General features: G+C 35.9%; 1 protein-coding gene across 1 annotated transcript; it reads right to left on the reverse strand.

Annotated features, from left to right (window-relative positions):
• Positions 1-15,081: 15,081 nt before the first annotated feature.
• Positions 15,082-18,633, reverse strand: LOC126935263 (olfactory receptor 52D1-like). The gene has a single exon (XM_050756513.1). The coding sequence runs from the start codon at positions 16,003-16,005 to the stop codon at positions 15,568-15,570; it is 438 nt and encodes a 145-aa protein (XP_050612470.1). The 5' UTR covers positions 16,006-18,633; the 3' UTR covers positions 15,082-15,567.
• Positions 18,634-22,381: the final 3,748 nt, after the last annotated feature.

A 22,381-nucleotide genomic window follows, 5' to 3' on the forward strand; every position in this document is an offset into this window, starting at 1 on the left:
TAAGTTCTTTGTAGATTCTGGATATTAGCCCTTTGTCAGATGGATAGATTGCAAAAATTTTCTCCCATTCTGTAGGTTGCCTGTTCACTCTGATGATAGTTTCTTTTAATGTGCAGAAGCTTTTCAGTTTAATTAGATCCCATTTGTCTATTTTGGCTTTTGTTGCCATTGCTTTTGGTGTTTTAGTCATGAAGTCTTTGCCCATGCCTATGTCCTGAATGGTATTGCCTAGGTTTTCTTCTAGGGTTTTTATGGTTGTAGGTCTTACATTTAAGTCTTTAATCCATCTTGAGTTAATTTTTGTATAAGGTGTAAGGAAGGGATCTAGTTTCAGTTTTCTACATATGGCTAACTAGTGTTCAGCACCATTTATGAAATAGGGAATCCTTTCCCCATTGCCTGTTTCTGTCAGGATTGTCAAAGATCAGATGCTTGTAGACGTTATTCTGAGGTGGTGTGGTGTTATTTCTGAGGCCTCTGTTCTGTTCCATTGGTTTATATCTCTGTTTTGGTACCAGTACCATGCTGTTTTGGTTACTGTAGCTTTATAGTATAGTTTGAAGTCAGGTAGTGTGATGCCTCCAGCTTTGCTCTTTTTAGTTAAAATTGTCTTGGCTATACAGACTCTTTTATGTTTCCATATGAACTTTAAAATAGTTTTTTCCAATTCTGTGAAGAAAGTCATTGGTAGCTTGATGGGGAAAGCATTGAATCTATAAATTACCTTGGGCAGTATGGCCATTTTCATGATATTGATTCTTCCTATCCATGAGCGTGGAATGTTCTTCCCTTTGTTTGTATCCTCTTTTATTTCATTGAGCAGTCGTTTGTAGTTCTCCTTGACGAGGTCCTTCACATCCCTTGTATGTTGTATTCCTAGGTATATTATTCTCTTAGTAGCAATTGTGAATGGAAGTTCACTCATGATTTGGCTCTCTGTTTGTCTGTTATTGGTATATAGAAATGCTTGTGATTTTTGCACATTGATTTTGTATCATGAGAATTTGCTGAAATTGTTTATCAACTTAAGGAGATTTTGGGCTGAGACAATGGGGTTTTCTAAATGTACAATCATGTCATCTGCAAACACAGACAATTTGACTTCCCCTTTTCCTGACTGAATACCTTTTCTTTCTTTCTCCTGCCCGATTGCCCTGACCAGAACTTCCAACACTATGTGAATAGGAGTGGTGAGAGAGGGCATCCCTGTCTTGTGCCAGTTTTCAAAAGGAATGCTTCCAGTTTTTGCCCATTCAGTATAATATTGACTGTAGGTTTGTCATAAATAGCTCTTATTATTTTGAGATATGTTCCATCAATACCGAATTTATTGAGAGTTTTTAGCATGAAGGGCTGTTGAATTTTGTCAAAGGCCTTTTCTGCAGCAAGATGCAGATTTTCTACATGAGTTAAAGAGGTCTTAACATTGTTTCATAAACATAGTGGTTTATGAATTTTGTTTTTAAAAGGTTGGTCAATATTTCTGTTGACTAGATAAATTGGGGATACATTAAATTATTAATTGTTTAAAAACCTCAACTCTACATTTTCTCTTTGATTTTACCAAGCCATGATAATAACACAATATACTAGTTTATACAAAACTGAGTTAAGTTCTCATAATTTAAACTTTCTAAATGTCCTACATTTTTTAATATATCAATATTTTATTTTAAATATTATAAAAATATAAAGTGATGTTTAATTCCATAAAATTCTAATAACTGATATCTTTTTAAAGGATCTTACTTGCCAAAGTCTTACACTATTTCAAATGATAGGGTCTTCATGTAACAAATTAAATAATAATTTACATATTTTAGTTATCATTAAAACCTTACATAAATACCAAATTGAGTTAAAAATGATATTTAAATACCTCCATATTTTTAATTTTTATTTTATATTTAATTGATGTACAATGACTGTACATATTTATGCAGTAGAAAGTAACATTTCAATGCATGTATACAATGTATATTAATCAAATTAAGGTAATTATTATATCCATCACCTCAATCATTTATTATGTCTTTGCATTGAGAACATTCAAAAATCTCTTCTAGCTATTTGAAAATATACAATAAATTAGAGTTAACTATAGTCACCCTACAGTGCTATAGAACAATAGAATGTATTTCTTCTACCAAATTGTAAGTTTGTATCTGTTAACCAACATATTCCTATCTCATGCTCCACTGATTATTCGTAGCCCCTTATAGTCATCTTTCTACTCTGCTTGAGAGCAACCTTTCTAGCTGCAAAATACGAATGAAAACGTGATTTTTATCTTTCTGTGCCTGGTTTATCTCACTTAAGATAATGTCCTCCAACCTCATCTATGTTGCCATGAATGACAGAATTTCATTTACTTTTACGGCTAAACAGTATTTCATTTTGTCTATATACCATCTTTTCTTTATCCATTCATCTGTTGATAGACACTTAGGTTGATTCCATATTTTAGCTATTGTGAATAATTCTGCAAAAAACATGGGAGTTCAGATGTATTAATGTTTTTGACATACTGATTTTTTTCTTTTCGATACTCAGCACTATAATTGCTAGGTCATATCTGGTACTTCTAGTTTTTAGTTTTTTGAGAAAATGCCTTACTGTTTTCCATAATGCCTCTACGTATTTACATTCCCACCAATGGCATGTAAGAGTTCTCTTTCCTCCGAAATAGAAATGCTTTTATACTGTTGGTGGGAGTGTAAATTAGTTCAACCATTGTGGAAGACAGTGTGGCAATTCTTCAAGGATCTAGAACCAGAAATAACCATTTGACCCAGCAATCCCATTACTGGGTATATACCCAAAGGATTATAAATCATTCTACTGTAAAGACACATGCATATGTATGTTTATTGTAGCACTATTTACAATAGCAAAGACTTGGAACCAACCCAAATGCCCATGAATGATAGACTGGATAAAGAAAAATGTGGCACATATACACCATGGAATACTATGCAGCCATTAAAAAGGATGAGTTCATGTCCTTTGCAGGGACATGGATGAAACTGGAAACCATAATTCTTAGCAAACTAACACAGGAACAGAAAACCAAACACCACATGTTCTCACTCATAAGTGGGAGCTGAACAATGAGATGGACACGGACACAGGGAGGGGAACATCACACACCAGGGCCTGCCGGGGGATGGGAGTCAAGGGGAGGGAGAGCATTAGGACAAATAACATAATCCATGTGGGCCTTAAAACCTAGACGATGGGTTGATAGGTGCAGCAAACTACCATGGCACATTTATACCTACGTAACAAACCTGCACATTCTGCACATGTATTCCAGAACTTAAAGTAAAATTTAAAAAAAAAAAAAATTAAAGAGTTCTCTTTCCTCCAAATCCTTGCCTGCACTTGTTGCTTTTTGCCTTTTTAATAGTAGTCATTCTAACTGGAATGAGATTATCTCTCTTTGTGGTTTTGACTTGCATTTCCCTGATGATTAGCGATGTTGAACATTTTTTTTCCCATACTTGGCTATTTGTATGTCTTCTTTAAAAAAAAAAAAAAGTCTGCTCAGATCCTTTGCTTATTTTTAATCAAATTATTTGTTTTTTGCTGTTGAGTTCCCTGTACTTTCTTAATATTAATCTCTCGTGGGATCGATAGTTTGCAAATACCTCCTCCCATTCTACAAGTTGTCTCTTCATTCTGTTCCTTTGTTGTGCAGAAGCTCTTTCACTTGATATAATCTCATTTGCCTATTTTTGTTTTCATTACCTGCGCTTTAAAGTCTTTCCCATAAAATCTTCACCCATTCCGATGTCATGAAGCTTTTTCCTTACATATTGTTCTAGTATTTTTATAGATTTTAGTGTTACATTTGAGTCTTTAATTCACTTTGAGTTGATTTTAATATAAGATGACAGATAGGGTCTAGTTTCTTTCTTCAGCATATGAATATCCAGTTTATTCAGCACCATTAATTGAAGAGAATTTCCTTTTCCCAATGTGTATTCTTGGTGCCTTAGTTGAAAATCACTTGGCTGTAAGTTTGGGAATTTATTATTGAGTTCTCTATGCAGTTCCATTGGTCCATGTGTCTGTTTTAATACCACTGCCATGATATTTTGGTTAATCTAGACTTGTATTTTGAAGTCAGGTAGTATGATACTTCTAGCTTCTTTCACCCTCTTAGGATTGCTTTGATTATTCACGGCCTTTTGTTCCATACAAATTTTAGGATTGTTTTTTCTATTTATGGGAAGAATGCCTTTGATATTTGACAGTGATTGCACTGAGTCTGTCAATTACATTGGATAGTATAACTATGCTATACTACTTACTATAGTAATTTTTTCAATCCATGAACATGAGATACCTTTCCCATTTTTCCCATTTTAATTTATTTTATCCATGTGTTGCAGTTTTCATTGTAGAAGTTTTCACCTGCTTGGTTAAATTTAATCCTAGTTATTTTATTATTTTTTCAGTTTTTATCTCTTCTCTTTATTATTGTATGTTTCATCTTTGATAACATATGAAATTATAACTGCACAATACAAGCTAAACAGTAAAATTAATATAATAATCTGAAATTTTGAGCAGAATCATTTAGCTAATGGTTTCAATTCTCCACTTTTTTTAATGAAACTAAAACTCAAGAGAACTTTCCACATATTCTGTAATACAATGTCTATCTTGCTTCCTTTCCCAATCTCTTTCATCTCTCAAATCAAACCTCTTCAGTTTGCCCTTTTAGAACTCACAAGTGTAGTTAGCCAAATTCCAAATATTTCAAAGCATTTTCTCTGCTCTTTCTCTCTTCCTCTTTCTTTAAGAAAAAAAAAAACTTTTTAACTTTTATTTTACGTGCAGGGATACACATGCTGGTTTCTTATACAGGTAAATGGCATGTCACAGGGATTTGGTGTGCTGACTATTTTGCCACCCAGGTAATAAGCATAGTACCTGATGGGTAGCTTTTGTATCCTCTCCCTCCTCCCATCCTCCACCCTCAAGTAGGCCCCAGTATCTGTTTTTTTTTTTTTTTTTTTTTTTTTTTTTGAGACGGAGTCTCGCGCTGTGTCACCTAGGCTGGAGTGCAGTGGCGCGATCTCGGCTCACTGCAAGCTCCCCCTCCCAGGTTCACACCATTCTCCTGCCTCAGCCTCCGAGTAGCTGGGACTACAGGCGCCCGCCACCACGCCCGGCTAGTTTTTTGTATTTTTAGTAGAGACGGGGTTTCACCATGTTAGCCAGGATGGTCTCGATTTCCTGACCTCGTGATCCACCCGCCTCGGCCTCCCAAAGTGCTGGGATTACAGGCTTGAGCCACCGCGCCCGGCAGTATCTGTTGTTCCCTTATTTGTGTCCACATGTACTCAATGTTCAGCACCCACTTATAAATGAGAATATGCAGTATTTATTTTTCTGTTTCTGTGTTAGTTTGCTTAGGATTATGGCCTCCAGCTGCATCCATGTTGCTGCAAAGGATATGATTTCATTTTTTTATGAGTGTATAGTATTCCATGGTGTATGTTTAGCACATTTATCCAGTCTACCATTGATGGCCATGTAGGTTAACTCCAGGACTTTGCTATTGTAAGAAGTGCTGTGAAGAACGTACGTGTGTGTGTGTCTTTAAGGTAGAACAATTTATATTCCTTTGGGTATGTACCTAGTAATGTGATTGCTAGGTCGAATGGTACTTCTTTTTCAAGTTTTTTGAGAAATTGCCACAGTGCTTTCCACAATGGCTGAACTAATTTACATTCCCACCGGCAGCATATGAGCATTTCTTTTTCTCTACAACCTCTCCAGCATCTGCATCTGACAAAGGTCTAATATCTAGAATCTCTAAGAAACTTAAATTAACAAGTAAAAACCAAACAACCCCATTAAAAAGTAGGGCAAGAACCATGAACAGTCATTTTTCAAAAGAAGACATACATGTGGCCAGCAAGCATATAAAAATGTTCAATATTATTAATCATTAGAGAAATGCAAATCAAAATCACAATGAGATATTCTCTAACAGCAGCCAGAATGGGTATTATTAAAAGATCAAAAAAGTTGTTTTTTTTTGTAGCTACTCTATATGAGATTGCTGTCTTGATTTTTTTTTTAGTTTGTGCACTATTGATTTATAAAAACATTACTGATTGTTTTATGTTGATTTTATACCCTGCAACTTTACTGAATTTGTCAGTTCTAGGAGTTTTTCAGTGGAGTTTTTAAGTTTTTCTATATGAGATCATGCCATCTGCAAAGAGGGAAAATTTGATTTTCTCTTTTCCATTATGGATGCCCTTTGTTTTTTTTTCTTGCCTGATTTCTCCGGTTAGAACTTTCAGCACTATGTTGAATAGGAGAGGTGGAAGTGAGCATATTTGTCTTGTTACATTTCATAGAGGAAGAACTTTCAGCTTTTCCACATCAAGTATGGTGTTATCTGTAGGACTGTCATATATGGCCCTTATTGCATAGAGGTACATTTCTGGTATACATATGTTGAGAGTTCTTATCATGGGAAGATATTAAATTTTATGAAATGCTTTTCTTTCTCTATTGAGATAATTCTATGTTTTTTATTCTATTGATGTGATAGATTATGTTTATTGATTTCTTGTATTTATTGATATGTTGAACTATCTTTGCATCTCTGAAGTAAATACCACTTTATCATGTTGTTCAATCTATTTGATGTACTGCTGTACTCAATTTTCTAGTACTTTCTTGGGAGTTTTTCTATCTATGTTCATCAGGATTCTGGCCTGTTGGTTTTTGCTTGTTTATTTAGTTGTGTGCTAATCTGATTTTGCTATCATGGTAATGCTGGCTTGGTAGAATGAGTTAGGAAGAAGTCTCTCCTTTTCAAATTTTTGAAATTGTATGAGAAGAATTGGTGTCAGTTCTTCTTTGAACGTTTTGTAGAATTTAATAATGATGTCATCTTGTCTTGGGCTTTCCTTCGTTGGGAGACTTGTATTACTGAGTAAATCTTATTCCCTGTTATTGGGGCCTGTCATGAGGTCGGGGGAGGGGAGAAGGATAGCATTAGGAGATATATCTAATGTAAATGATGAGTTGATGGGTGCAGCACACCAACATGGCACATGTATACATATGTAACAAACCTGCACATTGTGCACGTGTACCCTAAAACTTAAAGTATAATAACAAGAAAAAAATTTTTTTAATCTCATTTCCTGTTACTGATCTATTCAGGTTTTCTATTTCTTCCCAGTTCACTTTTGGTAAGTTATATATGCCAAAGAATTTATCAGTTTTCCCTAGGTTTTCCAATTTGTTGGTTTACAGTTGTTTATAGTAGTCTCTAATAATCTTTTGTATGTCTGTGATATCCGTTGCAATGTCTACTTTTTTGTTTCTAATTTTATTAATTGCATCTTCTCTCTTTTTCTGTGTCTAGCTAATGGTTTGTCAATTTTATTTTTTCAAAACACCAACATTTCATTTGGTTGATCTTTAGTACTGTATTTTTATTCTCTATTTTGTTTATTTTTGCTCTGCTCTTCATTACTTCTTATTTCTACTAATTTTGGATTTTGTTTGTTCTTGCTTTCCTCCTTTCTTGAGGTGCATTATTAGTTGTTTATTTAAAATCTTTCTACTTTTCTAATGGTAAGTATTTATTGCTATAAACTTTCTTCTCAGTACAGCTGTTGTTATATCCCATAGGTTTTAGTATATTTTTCTTCTAGTTTTGTTTCATTTTCAATAAAGTTTCATTTTCAATAAAGAAATTAACTGGTCATTCAAGAGTACATTGTTTATTTCTATGTGTATGTACAGTTTCTGATTTTCCTCTTGTTATTTACGTCTACCTTTATTCCATTGTAGTATGAAAAGATGCTTGATATGATTTTGAATTTTTAAAAATTTTAACATGTTTTGTGCCCTACAATATGGTATATCCTAAAACATGTGTTCCATGTCCTGATAAAAAGAATGAACAGTTGAAGTTATTGGACAAAATATTCTTCAAATGTTTGTTAGTTACACTTGGTTGATATTGCAGTTTAAGTTCTATGTTTTGTTATTGATATTGTGCCTAATCTGTCCAATGCTGAAAGTGGGGTGTTGAAGCTCCCTACTATTGGTTTAGGGTCTACTTCTCAGCCACATAATAATATAGTGGGGGACTTCAATACCTCATTGGCAGTGTTAGATCATCAGGACAGAAAACTAACAAAAGAATTCTGGACTTAAATTTGACACTTAACCAATTGGATCTAATACACATCTACAGATTGGTCCGCCCAATAACCACAGAATATGCATTCTTCTGATCTGCACAAGGAATATACCACAAGATCAGCCACATGCTGGGCCATAAATCAAGTCTGAATAAATTCAAAAAAATCAAAATTATATTAACCATACACTTGGATCACAGTGGATAAAAATGGAAATAAATACCAGGAAGATTTTTCAAAACCACATAATTAAGTTGAAATTAAACAACTTGTTCCTGAATGGCTTCTGAGTAAAGAGTAAAATTAAGGTAGAAATTTTAAAAATCTGTGAAGTAAGTGAAAACAGAGACAAAACATACAAAAATCTGTGATACAGCAAAAGCAGTGTTAAGAGTTTATGGTGCTAAATGCCTACCTCACATATTTAGATTTCAAATTAACAAGCCAAAACCAAGAGGAACTATAAAAATAAAAACAAATTAATCCCCCTAAAGTTACCAAAAGTAAAGAAATACATTTTCAAAGCAAAACTGAGTGAAAGCGAGACAGAAAAATTCATAAAAGGAATAAACAAAACCAAAAGTTGATTCTCTGAAAGGCTGAATAAGATTGATGGACCACTAGCTAGATTAGCAAAGAAAAAATAAAGATCTGTATTAGTTCATTCTCATGCTGCTAATAGAGACATACCCCAGATTGGGTAATTTATAAAGGAAAAAGGTTTAATTGGCTCACAGTTCAGCATGGCTGGGGAGGCCTCAGGAAACTTACAATCATGGTGGAAGGGGAAGCAAACATGTCCTTCTTCTCATGGCAGCAGCAAAGAGAAGAATGAGAGCAACGAGGGGGAAAAAGCCCCTTATAAAAACCACCAGATCTCGTGAGAACTCACTCATTATCAAGTGAACAGCATGGAGGTAACCACCCCTATGATTCAATTACCTCCCACTGGGTCCCTCTCACGACATGTGGGGATTATGAGAGCTACAATTCAAGATGAGATTTGGGTGGTGATACAGCCAAACCATATGTAGATACAAACAAATGCAATCAGAAATGACAAAAGCAACATTACAATTGATATCATAGAAATGCAAAAGATCCTCGGAGAGTATTATGAACACCTCTATGTACAAAAACTGGAAAACATAGAAAAAATGAATAAATTCCTGGAAACAGATAACATACCAAGATTGAATCAGGAAGAAATTGAAACACACCAAAATTGAGTTCCAAATGGAACCACTAATAAAAAAACAAAACAAACAAACAAACAAAAAACCTACAAACCAAAAATACCTCCAGACCAGAGAGATTTACAGCTGAATTTTACCAGACATACAAAGAAGAGCTGGTATCAATTCTACTGAAAATATTCTAAAAAAATCAAGGAGGGACTCCTTCCTAACTGATTCTATGAAGCCTCGATCACCGTGACAACAAAACCTGGCAAAGACACAATGAAAAAGGAAAACTATAGGCTAATACTCCTGATGAACACTGATGCCAAAATCCTCTAGAAAATACTAGCAAACCAAATCCAGCAGCACATCAAAAAATTAGTTCATCATGATCAAGTAGACTTCATTCCTAGGATGCTAGGTTGGTTCAACATATACATATAAATAAATGTGATTTGCCACATAAACAGAATTAAAAAAGAAAATGACATAATTATCTCAATAGGTGCAGAAAAAGATTTTAATAAAATCCCACATTCCTCCATGCTAAAACCCCTCAATCAAATAGGCATGGGAGAACACACCTCAAAATATTAAGAGTCATCAATGACAAATCCACAGCCAGCATCATACTAAGCAGGCTAAAGCTGAAACCACTCCCCTTGAAACTGAAACAAGACAAGGATGCCCACACTCATCATTCCTATTCACTCTCATCATTCCCTTAGTACTGAAAGTTCTAGCCAGAGGAATTAGGCAAGAGAAAGAAATAAAAGGCATCCAAATAGGGAAAGAAGAAGTCAAATTCTCTCTTTGTTGACAATGTGATTCTATACCTAGAAAATCCTGAAGACTTCCCGAAATTTCAATTAATTCTATTGTGAAAGTGTTTTTCTCTTTCCAAATTAGGATTTACATATTTTGATGACTGTTTACTTTTCACATTAAATAAAACATATTTATGTTTATGTTCAAATATAGACACAGAAACTGTATTTATGATATACATCATGGAATCAATAAGAGGCCTAAATATTAGTGGCTTCATTTTCAATAATATATTCTTATTGCCAGAATGATTACAGATTAAAAATTCTTAAAAGTTAATTACGTGTTTTGTATCAATTGGGAATTTACTTCTTGATTTTGATAATGCGGGTTAACATGATACACTGACTGGAGTTGTTTAAGCTTATCATTGACATATAAGAACCACTTTTCCTCACCTGCTACTTATTTATTTTCTACAAATAATGGTAAAAGAGGAAACTAGATATTTTAGAAACACCAGAAAAATATTAACATTGGTTCACACTGGAGAAAATTTCTCAAGTACTGTTAACAACCAGCAAAGCAGTAAAGCCTCAAAGGATTGATTATTACATACATGTTTCCAGCTCACAATGTAATTGGCCCTTTTCAATGAAAACTGTTAGTAAGTACATACTTATTGGAACCTTAAACTGAAGATTTTTCAGGATCTTCCAGAAGCAGATGACCCTTACACGGCAAAGGTTAACCCGAAATTTTCTAATTAGCAGATGATGGTGTGAAGTGTACTTTCTCATGCCAAGACAACAGAACAAGATTAACTTTTTGTATCTCTGTTCTTTTTTTTGGTCTTATTGCTAAAATTTTTTATCATCTTAATTTGATATATCTTAGTGGTTGCCTAAGGGTTTCTAAATGCATTTAAACATGTTTTAACTGTAATCACAGCCTAATCTCATAATGTGTTTCGCTGCTATTTAAAGCAAAATAATACCTGGATAGGGCTGGGGTTGGGGGGCATGTGTGACCACAGCTGTGTGACCACAGCTACTCCTCTGAATGCTGGATTTGTCATCCCCCAAACAATTATTAACTCTTCCTTCAAATATTCAAGAAGACAACTTTTTTTCCTCAAGTTCCTTTTGGTATCATACTTTCCTCACGTCACTGACCTCAATCGTTAATATTTTAAATATTAGGCCGGACCTAGAGTCAACACAATACATAAGCTAAATTTATTTCATCATTTGCAGTATATTCAAGGTCAGTAGGGGTAGTGACAAATATTGGGACAATTTTTATTACAGTAGTGAGCATTTTCATGTACTCTCTAGTCTGTTTTATAGGTTCGATGTCATTCCAAAGATAATTTCCTCCTTTTGAAAAAAATAAAAAATTGTTCCAATCTTGTGGTAATAAATGATACAATGACAATGATGTTTGTGTTCTAAAGGTGGACTTCTGCGTACCTGACACACATAAATCTCTCTTGTAACAAAGGAGTAATGCCTACAGATTTTCAAATATTTAAAACCTATAACCTTCTAGTGAACTGTATTTTCCCGAGAAGAACATCTAGATGGACTTCCAACATGAGTAGGTATGGGTTAGTCAGGAAGTTCCTGGAAAGGGAGCTAACTCCCTCTTCCTGTCCACTGTCTCAGACTGCTCCTCCCATAGTCAGAAAAACACTAACCATTTTCTTCTTAGCTAGCCAAGGAGACATTTGGCACATTTAAGACCTTCTGTAGTACCCATGCGAATACCACCTTTTAGGTGAAACAGTGTGGTTAAGCTAAAGGAAAGCCTCCTGGATCTCAAAAATAAACTGAAATGGAATTTGATTATGTTTTTATGTGGCCTGAGTTTGGTGATCTAGGTCTCTGGTTCCGTAGCCTACTACATAAACTATGAATCATTGATTTGCTGGTCATAGTCTGTATGGCATTTGTTCAGTACAATACAAGACCAGTCTGAAGTCTTAAATACTGCTGCATAGTCATTGTCATATTACGTTATTCAACGATTATCATTTAACAAAAGAAACATGCAGGACTACAGGCTGTTTTCTGAGCAACCTTCTATCAGTACAATTCTGACAATGGTTAACTGGAATGCACAAATTAATGTGTTGAAGGCTGTTTTCATCTGTTTTTGGCCAAAAGGGGACAATGAAAGATTAAAAAAATAAATCCACCAGAATTTAGTACATGTTGTTCGCTGTTGAACATAAACAAAGCCTGAAGAATGTGAACAATACAGACAGGCCATTCTGTGACAAAGTCTGGAAGAAGACTGAGAGAAAGCCAATCAGAATTACTCTTCTTGCTAACATGGGTAACTGCTTTTGCTTTACCAATGTTAATTCTAGCCCACTTTTGTTCTCACATTTCCTAGATTTAGAAAATATTGATATACAATTCCAAATTACCCATATTGCTTGACCACATCCAAACTGGAATCCTCCCAAACTTCCAAGATCTCTCCTTAAAGTTATCAAGCGCAACAAGTTCACATCATATAAGAATCCCCTCCCAACTCTTTTGAGTTACCCAGGGGCTCTTTTGGAATGCTTTCTTGCTTGCTGTAGCAGGATTAATAAACCTAAGTTTTGAGTATAGATATATTTCCTGTTGTCTTAAGTAAGTGAGTTTTAATAACTTCCAACAGAGGAGATAGTCTTCATAGTTGTTTAATTTTTCTTTCCTTAATATGTAAGCAGCAGCTTTTTATAATTAATTTTTGATACAAAATTTTCCATAGAAATGGCTTACTTAGTCAACATGAGAACCATGAGAAGATGAAAAAATATTCTCTCACCGGGAGTGGTGGCTCACATCTATAATCCCAGTACTTTGGGAGGCCAAGGCAGGTGGATCACTTGAGGTCAGGAGTTCAAGATGAGCCTGGCCAACATGGTGAAACCTGTCTCTACTAAAAATACAAAAATTAGCTAGGCGTGGTGGCGGGCACCTGTAATCCCAGCTACGCAGGAGGCTGAGGCACAAGGATGGTTTGAACCCAGGAGGTGGAGTTTGCAGTGAGCAGAGATAGCGCCACTGCACTCCAGCAATAGAGGGCACTCCTGGGCAACAGAGGGAGACTCAGTCTCAAAAAAAAAAAAAAAAATCTCACGTTATGGACACATGGCACCTTTTTGCTTCAGCCCAGTGGAAAAAAGGGTCTAGAATTAAGATGAATCCATAAAATGATAATTACTTCAGTGTCCAAAATATCATTATTTAACATATGCATACTTTCCTCTTCACTCCCATGGTATCTTTTATACTATATCACTGAAAATGCCATATTTTGTTGTTATTACATTATTTCCTCTCTTTCTAAATTGTGGGTTTTCTAAAGTCTGACACTGTGCCTTAGTCACCTGTGAAATTATATTATTGTCTAGAATATAGTTGATCCTCAAGAAATATTTCTGAACAGATGTTCAACTATAAGAAAAAATAAATGAAGAGTATTTCTAAAGTTTCTGCATAAGGTTTTTCTCTTCAAGAAGAAGATTAGAAATTTCCAGGCATGAGTAGAAGGAGAAGTGGGGAGTTATTGCTTAGTGGTTACAGAGTTTCTGTTTGAGGTGATAAAAAGTCTTGGACATAATGGTAATAGTCACACAATATTGTAAATGTAATTAATGTCACAAACCATACACTTAAAAATGGTTAAAATAACAAAGTTTATGTTATATATATTTTACTATAACATAATAAAAGAAACTGTGGTCTCTGTTTATAGGATCCTATTTATCAAACACCACATTACAAACTAAGTTAACTGTGGGTGGGATCAATCTCAGACTCTTAGAAAAAAAAGAAACTTAGATACTGAAGTTGAAAAGTAGAAAGAATGCCTTAAAAGATCAAGAGTTTCTGGTAATAAGCACTATATGATGAAAATTGATGCTGGAGAATATTATTGCGTTACATAGGAGAATAGACTGGTTACTCGCATTTATTTTTTCCAAGTGGGGGAACATCAATTCTTGTGGAAGTTAAGCCTGTGCTAAAAACATGCCAGCCAGCTGTTTGGGGAAGGTTTACTGTCATCCAATTAGTCTGGATAGCATTAACAGGAAACTCAATGTCCTAGGCACCCTTGTATACCCAAAGTGCTATAGACTAATGGAGGAAACAAAAGGTTAGATCAAGTTCACAGTGCCTCTCAGAATAATTTACATGATAAGTCCATCACACTTAAAATGCCAGGAAAAATGCAAAGGTCATCAGTCAGGAGGTGACTATATTAGCTACAAAGTGACATTTTTATTATTATTTTATTTTAAGATAGGGTCTCACTCTGTTCCCTGTGCTGGAATGTAGTAGCACAAACATGGCTCACTGCAGCCTCAACCTCCTAGGCTCAAGTGATCCCCCGCCTCAGCCTCCCAAGTAGCTAGGACTACAGACACATGATACCACGCCTGGCTAAATTTTTAATTTTTTGCGGAGACAGGGTCTAGCCATGATGCCCAGGCTAGTCTTGAATTCCTAAGCTCAAGCAATCCTCCCACCTTGGCCTCTCAAAATGCTAGGATTACAGATAGAAGCCACCACATCTGGCCAAAAGTGACATATTTTGGACTACTTCCTTGAGAAACTAATATGATGGGGTTCCTATGGAATTATGTGCTTTCAGACTTCTCCCCCTGTAGTCCTCCTCATGTATTGTCAACCTAATCCTTGGTGTTGAGTTCTCACAGCAATCTCTGGTCTAGGCTGAAACTCTCACTGAAGACTCTCCTGGTCTAAGAAAATGCTGGCAATAATTAATTAATTGTGTGTGTGTGTGTGTGTGTGTGTGTGTGTGTGTGTGTGTGTGTGTGTGTTCTCGATTCCTCAACTCTAGCATATGAGATTTCACTACATGGAGAGAATAACTCTCCTTGCCTTTTACTTTCAAGTGAACTACATTGCCTTTCCCTGGAAATATTCAATACCTATAGGCCCATTAACAGGTCACAGGATAATTTTATAGAAAAATGATATTCTGCATATTTAGCAGGTATAGATGGTTTCTCACAAATACTTCAAAAACTCTCCAATAATACATGATACTGGTGTGCTAGAATTAGCAGAAGTAGAAACCTCTAGTCCAAGGATAAGAGGTGCTAAAGAAAGTAAAAGATTAATTATAACTTTTTCCATTAATCCTCTGTGCATGTAGAGAGTATAGTTACCTCCTCCTCATTAAAAAAAAGCCAAATAGTCTCAGGCGAATCTGTCTAGTGTTGATGCCTTAGACCAGGGGGTTGAGAACAGGAGGCCCAAGGAGATAGAGATTTGCAAGTGCAATGTGGACGTGAGGGGGTACTTGGTGGCCAAAACGGTGAGTGAAAAAGGGAAAAAAAGGGCAGGAATATAGAAAATAAGAATCACACAAATGTGGGCTCTGCAAGTACTAAATGCTCAGAGCTGAGCATCCTTAGAGTGCAAGCGCAGCACAGTCAGCAGGATCAGGAGGCAAGAGGAGGCAATGAGGACCACATCCATGCCAGTGATTGAAAGTGCCACAGTGAGACCATAAATGGTGTTGGGCTTGATGCTGGCACAGGCAAGCTTGGCTATGCCCGTGTGCTCACAGTAGGTGTGAGGAATGATGTGACGTCCACAGAAGGGTAAGCGTTCAGTGAAGATGACAAAGGGGAAAACAAAGAGAAGACCATGAATCACACATGCTACACCAACCTTCCCAATCATGGTGGCATTGAGGATGGATGCATAATGAAGTGGACAGCAGATGGCCACATAGCGATCAAAAGCCATGGCCAACAGAACAGCTGACTCTGTGGCAAAGACTCCATGAACAAAAAACATCTGGGTGAGGCAGCCATAGTAGGAAATCATGTGAGACCTAAGTCAGAAGATTGTTAGCATTTTGGGCAATGTAGACAAACAAAGTACCAGGTCAGTGATGGAAAGCAGGCACAGGAAAAGGTACACTAGCTCGTGCAAAGTTCTGTCTGTCATAATGATGTACAGGATGGTACCATTTCCCATCAGAGCAAGGACATACAAACATGTTGGTCTTGCATCCCTGGGATTTCAAACAGAATAAATGTTGAAGGGTTGAGGGCAGTGTCATTGGGGATAGATGCAGAGAACATAATAATGCAGAGAACAGAGGCCTTATTTTCCTAAAAGTGGTTAAAAATAAAATAACGTCATCCTAGAAGCCATTTCTTCCTCTTAATTATTCATTCAATTTCTTGCCTTTCTTCATTCCCACCAATTTTACTCAAATTCATGCCCTCCTCACTTATTGTCTCTGTTATTAAAATAGCTTTGTCACTAATATGTTCACTTCCAGGATTTCCATCTTCGAGTGGAGCCTCTGCATTGCTGCCTAAATATTCTATCATGTGAATATAACCAACTGTAATATAAATATGATCTCTCTACATTTATGTTGTGCAGACTACCTTACATTAACCTCCTCTGTTCTACCCTCCACCACTTTCTATCATGTTCTGAGCTCTGAAACATTGACCTCTATGGACTACATGAACAGGTTCCCTTGCCTTCTCACTTCTGGCTGAATTTGGCAATAGAAAACACCAACAAGAGATAGGAGGGAGGAAGAAAACAGTCAGATGTTTATTCCTTCAGTATTCTCCCAAGAAAGCTGTTGCAAGCTAATGTCATCCCTATCTAAGTCTTCTCTGGCTCTGGTTCTCTCTGGCAATCATATCTTCCTCTTGTGTCTTTAATCCAATGGTTGTAATAGTGCCTACTGCTACTTAACCAATATCACAAGCACTTGTGGTTTTCTTACACATAACCACACCTTTGTAAATGGTTTCTGTATTACATTCGCCTCAAATTATTTCAGTGTGTAATCTGTCTCTTTCTGGGGGTCTGATACAATTGCTCTTGCTAACTAGCATTTTTTAGCACCACATTTCACCATATATTTCATGTTCCAATTATATATGCATCATGAAGTGTCTAAAAACATGCTTTCTTACACCAGTATTCATTTTTATTTGGTGTTTTTTCTGCATAGAAGGGCTGTTTTCATTTGGTCACCTGGATAGTTCCTAACAGTCTTTCAAAAACCAGCTGAATACATTTTTCTCTTTGAAGTCCTTCTATAATCCCTTCTCCTATGAAGAGTGAACTGTGCGTCTTCAGAGTGTCTCACTTTGGAAATATAAAATTGTTTAATAAGTATGTATATATCTCTCTTCCCATTACACTGTGAAATTTCTGAGTCTCATTTTTTGTTCTCTGTATTCAACATCTATGCCTTATATACATTAGGCCAACAAATAACATTTAATAAACAATTAATAAAAGATTAAATGCAGTAATTAAATTTCTTTTCTTTTTTTTCCGGAGACAGAGTCTTGCTCTGTCGTCTAGAGTTCAATGGTGTGATCTTGGCTTACTGCAACCTCTGCCTCCCGGGCTGAAGCAAGTCTCGTGCCTCAGTCTCTGGAATAGCTGGAACTACAAGCATGCACCACCATGCTCCACTAATTTTTGTATTTTTAGTAGAGGAGGGGTTTCACCATATTGGCCAGGCTGGTAATAATTGAATTTCTTAACAAACTTGGGTAAGTGATCATGTTTGCAAAATAGTGTTCCCTCTTGGGGGCCTTCCTTATGAATCAGACCAGATCTTCCCTTGCTGGATCTGTGATTCCTCCCATGTTCTGTTCATCCTGTATGTTCTAATAGGTGCTCCTTATCACCTCTGATTCAGTACTTAACCTAATCTGTATAATACATTTATACAGATTTATAACCTAATCTGTATAATACATTTCTATCTGTTTTTTAATTAATCCTAGTCTGTTTTCCCAGCTTTAGAATATAATACTTTAGGGTAATGATACTTTGGGACCAGTAAGTCCAATAGCCACACAGTGTGTGCTGCAGGAAATACTTAAGCAGATAAAGCATGCCATGGGAAGGAAAGAAGAAAAGGAGAGACTGGGGATTTACAAGTGACTTAAATCAGGGAGTTTCTCAGAGTGCCTGCTCTGTGGTTTGAGGTTATGCCAATAGAAAGAAAAATAAGAAAATAGGAAAGAAAAATAAGAAAAAAAATCTGGACTCCTGTAGGTGAAGTCAGAACCATCACTCTTACCTTGTTGAAGGCCAGTCTTAGAGGTTCAAAGATTCTTGATTCTAGAAGGGATATTAATGTTAACTTCATCCAGTCATTCTCACCTAAAAAGAATTTTAGAATGTGGAAGAACCTAAGATAGGGTTAAAGAGTTCTATAATAATTATAAAGAATATCCTTGTTTTAGGAAACAACAGACACTGGGACTTGCTTGAGGGTGAAGAGTGGGAGGAGGGAGAGAAGTAGAAAAAATAAGTATTGGGCACCAGGCTTAGTACCTGAGTAAGGAAATAATCTGTACAGCAAACCCCTGAGACACAAACTTACCTATATAACAAAACTGTGCATGTACCCCTGAAGCTAAAATTTAAAAATTTTAAGAAAAGAATATTTTTCTTTTAATCGCCTGCTCAATTGAATATAGTGAAAATAAACTCATATAGCATTTGAACTCATATAGTATTTATTCATATGAATAAATTCATATAGCATTATAAATTTTGTTTTAGTAACTGTAGTAAGCATTTCTCGTATACTACTGCAAGTTTATACTAACTTTATATTAATGGTCACTATAAATTGTACACATAATAACATTATTACAAGTTTTAATTACTTATAAAGTTATTTTGTTTACTTTAACTTGATACATCCTCAAAAATTTTTTAAAAATATGAATGCTTTTGGTTTCTGGCAATATCTAAGTTTTTTATATTTTCTTTTTATTTATTTTACTTTATTGATAAACCAATGGAACATAATATTGTCACCTAGTTGGGAAGTAAATTACAAAGCATATGTAGTTCACTAATTATATGGTGTTGACTCCCAAATGTAGTATCTTGTGAAAAGTGATTACATGGAAGTTGCTTATACATCTCCAATGACAGGGAATCATTTAGTGATGTATAAGTCTGCCTTTTTTGAGGCAGCCATTCTCAACTTTAGACTTTCTGAGCTTAAGAATGCTTTTCTTTTTATTGAGTCAATGTCTATAACCACAACCCACATTAAACACTATGATTTCTCTTCATTGTCTTAAGCTTCCAATTTTATGTTCTTTCAAAGGCTGCTTTTTCCTTTCATTTACTTGTCAAAATATTTTTGACAAAGAAATATTATTATGTACCAGTTATTCTTCTAGATGTTTGAAATACACATTGAAGAGTAAGAACATACATATTCAATGATCTACTAAGTTTATAGTCTAATAAGAAGACAAAATTAATCAAATAATTCCCAATACATGCATAAAATGCCAAATTGATATATGCTATGATGAAGAGTTGCATGAGACAGTTTCTACTTAGGGCAGGCTTCCCTGAGAAAATGAAATTCATCTCTAAATCTGAGTCTTCCCCAAATGCTTCAAGCAACTCTTGTATGACTTGACTCCTGAAGCTCTCCTTCTGTAGTCTAGTCTGAAAAATACGAGATCAGGGCCTATGTTCAGACCTCCTAGGTTCAAAATATTGCTCTATTACATTAACTTGCTAACTGTATTACTTTGAGCAATTTCCTTATTCCCCATAGTCCTCAATTTCCTATTATAAAATTCAGACAATACTTGATAGAGTTTAATGGAGATTTAATTGAGAAAAAGCATGTGAAGTGTATAATACAGTCTCTGTAACTTCATAAGCACTAACTAAAATATTCGCTGTGATTTCTCATGATTTTGAAATCTCTGAGTCCCTTTCTCTAACTATGTACTCACCTCTCAAAAGAGGAAACTGCATTTAGTTCCTCAACTTGAAAAACACATAGGCTTGAGTCCATAATACAAGGGTGAAGACAGTATGGTTTCAGTCTCTTCTAAGTCAAATACTCTCTTCAAAGATCCAAGACTGGTCCTCAGCTGAATGAGGTGCATTCTCGCAGGATATGAAATGAGATGGCTCCCCAGTAATCCCAATCACACCAATATAGTACTACATTGATGTCCACTCATTAATTTCCTGTGAGGTCAAGGAACTATTGTGACATTGTGAGGTTCTTCAACACAAAAGGAGCCAGTGTGTTCTATGCTGCCATTAAGAGCAGAGTAAGGATGAAGGAATGCTTATCTAATTAAAGGAAGAAGTTCTGTTAGTGTGTTTAATGAGGCAGTCACCTGACTTTGCCCTGGATAGAAACAAACCTAGGAATGCTGCAGCAAGGATTTCTAGCTTAGCAGTCATCAAAAGTTTCTGCACACAAAATTCCAGGATTACTTACGTGGAGGAAATGAGATTTGGGGGATACCAGGTATGCTCAGAAACTGAGAAGACAAGAAATCAGACAGATACATTTTTGGAAAACACTACTAGGGTCCTATCTGTTCAGGTATAAAGTTACTAACAAATACATATAACTTCACTTCTGCCTGGCTAGCCTGACAGATACAAGTGAGATTAAGATGCAACTATTGTGCTTCACTACAGTAACCATTTTATTATTTATATGTATTGTATAACATCATGTTTTATACCTTAAACATATGCATAAAAATTATTTTTAAAAAAAAATTCAGACTCCATCATTGTTTTAAGAAAGTCTGCTCCAGAGATCTGACTGGCTTGCCTTGAGCCCATAATGAAACAGCAAGAGACTAAAATCTCTAACTGCAAGAAGAGGGATTCAAGCGCAAAGCAAAGGATTTATTAATGATAATTTGGTACACATTAAGTCTACTCAAACACCTGAGTGGCCAGGAATGGTGGCTCATGCCTATAATCCCACCACTTTGGGAGGCTGAGGCAGGCGGATCACCTGAGGTCAGGAGATTGAGACCAGCCTGACCAACATGGTGAAACCCCATCTCTACTAAAAATACAAAAAAATTAACCAGGCGTTGCAGCCCACTCTTGTAATTCCCAGCAACTCAGGAGGCTGAGGCAGGAGAATCGCACAAACCCGGGAGGTAGAGGTTGCAGTGAGCCAAGATCGTGCCATTGCACTCTAGCCTGGGTGACAGAGCAAGACTCCATCTCAAATAAATAAATAAATAAATAAATAACATGAGAAATTCAAGGAACTAGTTTCTATAATGGAGCCAGGGAAAAGTCTGGATGATCTCCAGAGTAGCCAAATACATCAGAACATCTGGATTGTCAATTCTCTCTTTACCTACCTCTGCTCCTGGCTTCACAGAACAGTCTTCAGCCTTATTTTCCGCCTACCTCATCCATATAATGCTCACCCCAGACTCATTAGTCAGCAGTCATGGAGAAGACTGGACAGAACACAAGAGCATAGTTCCTGAATCTGAGGTCTTCTTGTTGCATTTACTCCCACCCTGGGAAGGTTTTTTTGGTCAAGAGAGGCTGTGGCATGGCTCAGAGCACCGATGGTCCAACCTGCTAAAAACAGTGGTTAATTTGCAAATAAGATCTCTGGGGAGACATATCAGTCATGTCAGGGTCTTCTTTTAAAGGCTAGACTTTTTTTAAGGCAGGAAATGCGGTCACCATGGTCTTGCACCAAGGGGTTAATAGCTGCCTAACTTTTAGACAAAATTTGTAACCAAATTGTGCCAGATTCTTGGGGAGAGCAATTCAGGGAGAAGGAAGGAAACACGGAAGAAGAATAGTGTCGGAAGACATATATCTTGGATTAGAATTTCTACAGCTTTTGTTGTTGTTGTTGTTGTTGTTGTTATTGTTGTTGCCTAATCCAGTATCACATGTTGCCTATTATCGAAAAAAAGCATCACTGTGTCTAATCTGAATTCCTCCAGGTTGATCTTGAGCCTGATTCTTTATTTCACTTTAACATTCTTATGTGTTTATTAGGGTAAGTCATTGTCTTTTTTTCTTCATCTAATTATACCAGATGATAAGCTACTTAATCAAAGGTACTGCTAGTTACTGTTTAGTGTGAGGATACATGCTTTTCCCATAATCCACTGAGGAAATGATATATTGGCAGTTGTTGATATACAAGTCAGGAGATTAAAGAAAAGATCCACAGTGGAGATATACATTTGCTAATCATCATTATAATGACAATATCTAAATGAGATTAAAAGAAAATGAATGCCTACAAGAGCACTGGGACAAAACGCTAACATTAGAGGTCAAATGATTAAGAAGAACAAGTTAAGGACACAAATAAGTAGCACTTTTAGGGTAGAAGAAAAACCACTGTATGCTAGTGAATAAAGTAATT

This window comes from Macaca thibetana, chromosome 14 (assembly GCF_024542745.1).
Source record: "Macaca thibetana thibetana isolate TM-01 chromosome 14, ASM2454274v1, whole genome shotgun sequence".
Classification (NCBI taxonomy): Eukaryota; Metazoa; Chordata; class Mammalia; order Primates; family Cercopithecidae; genus Macaca; species Macaca thibetana.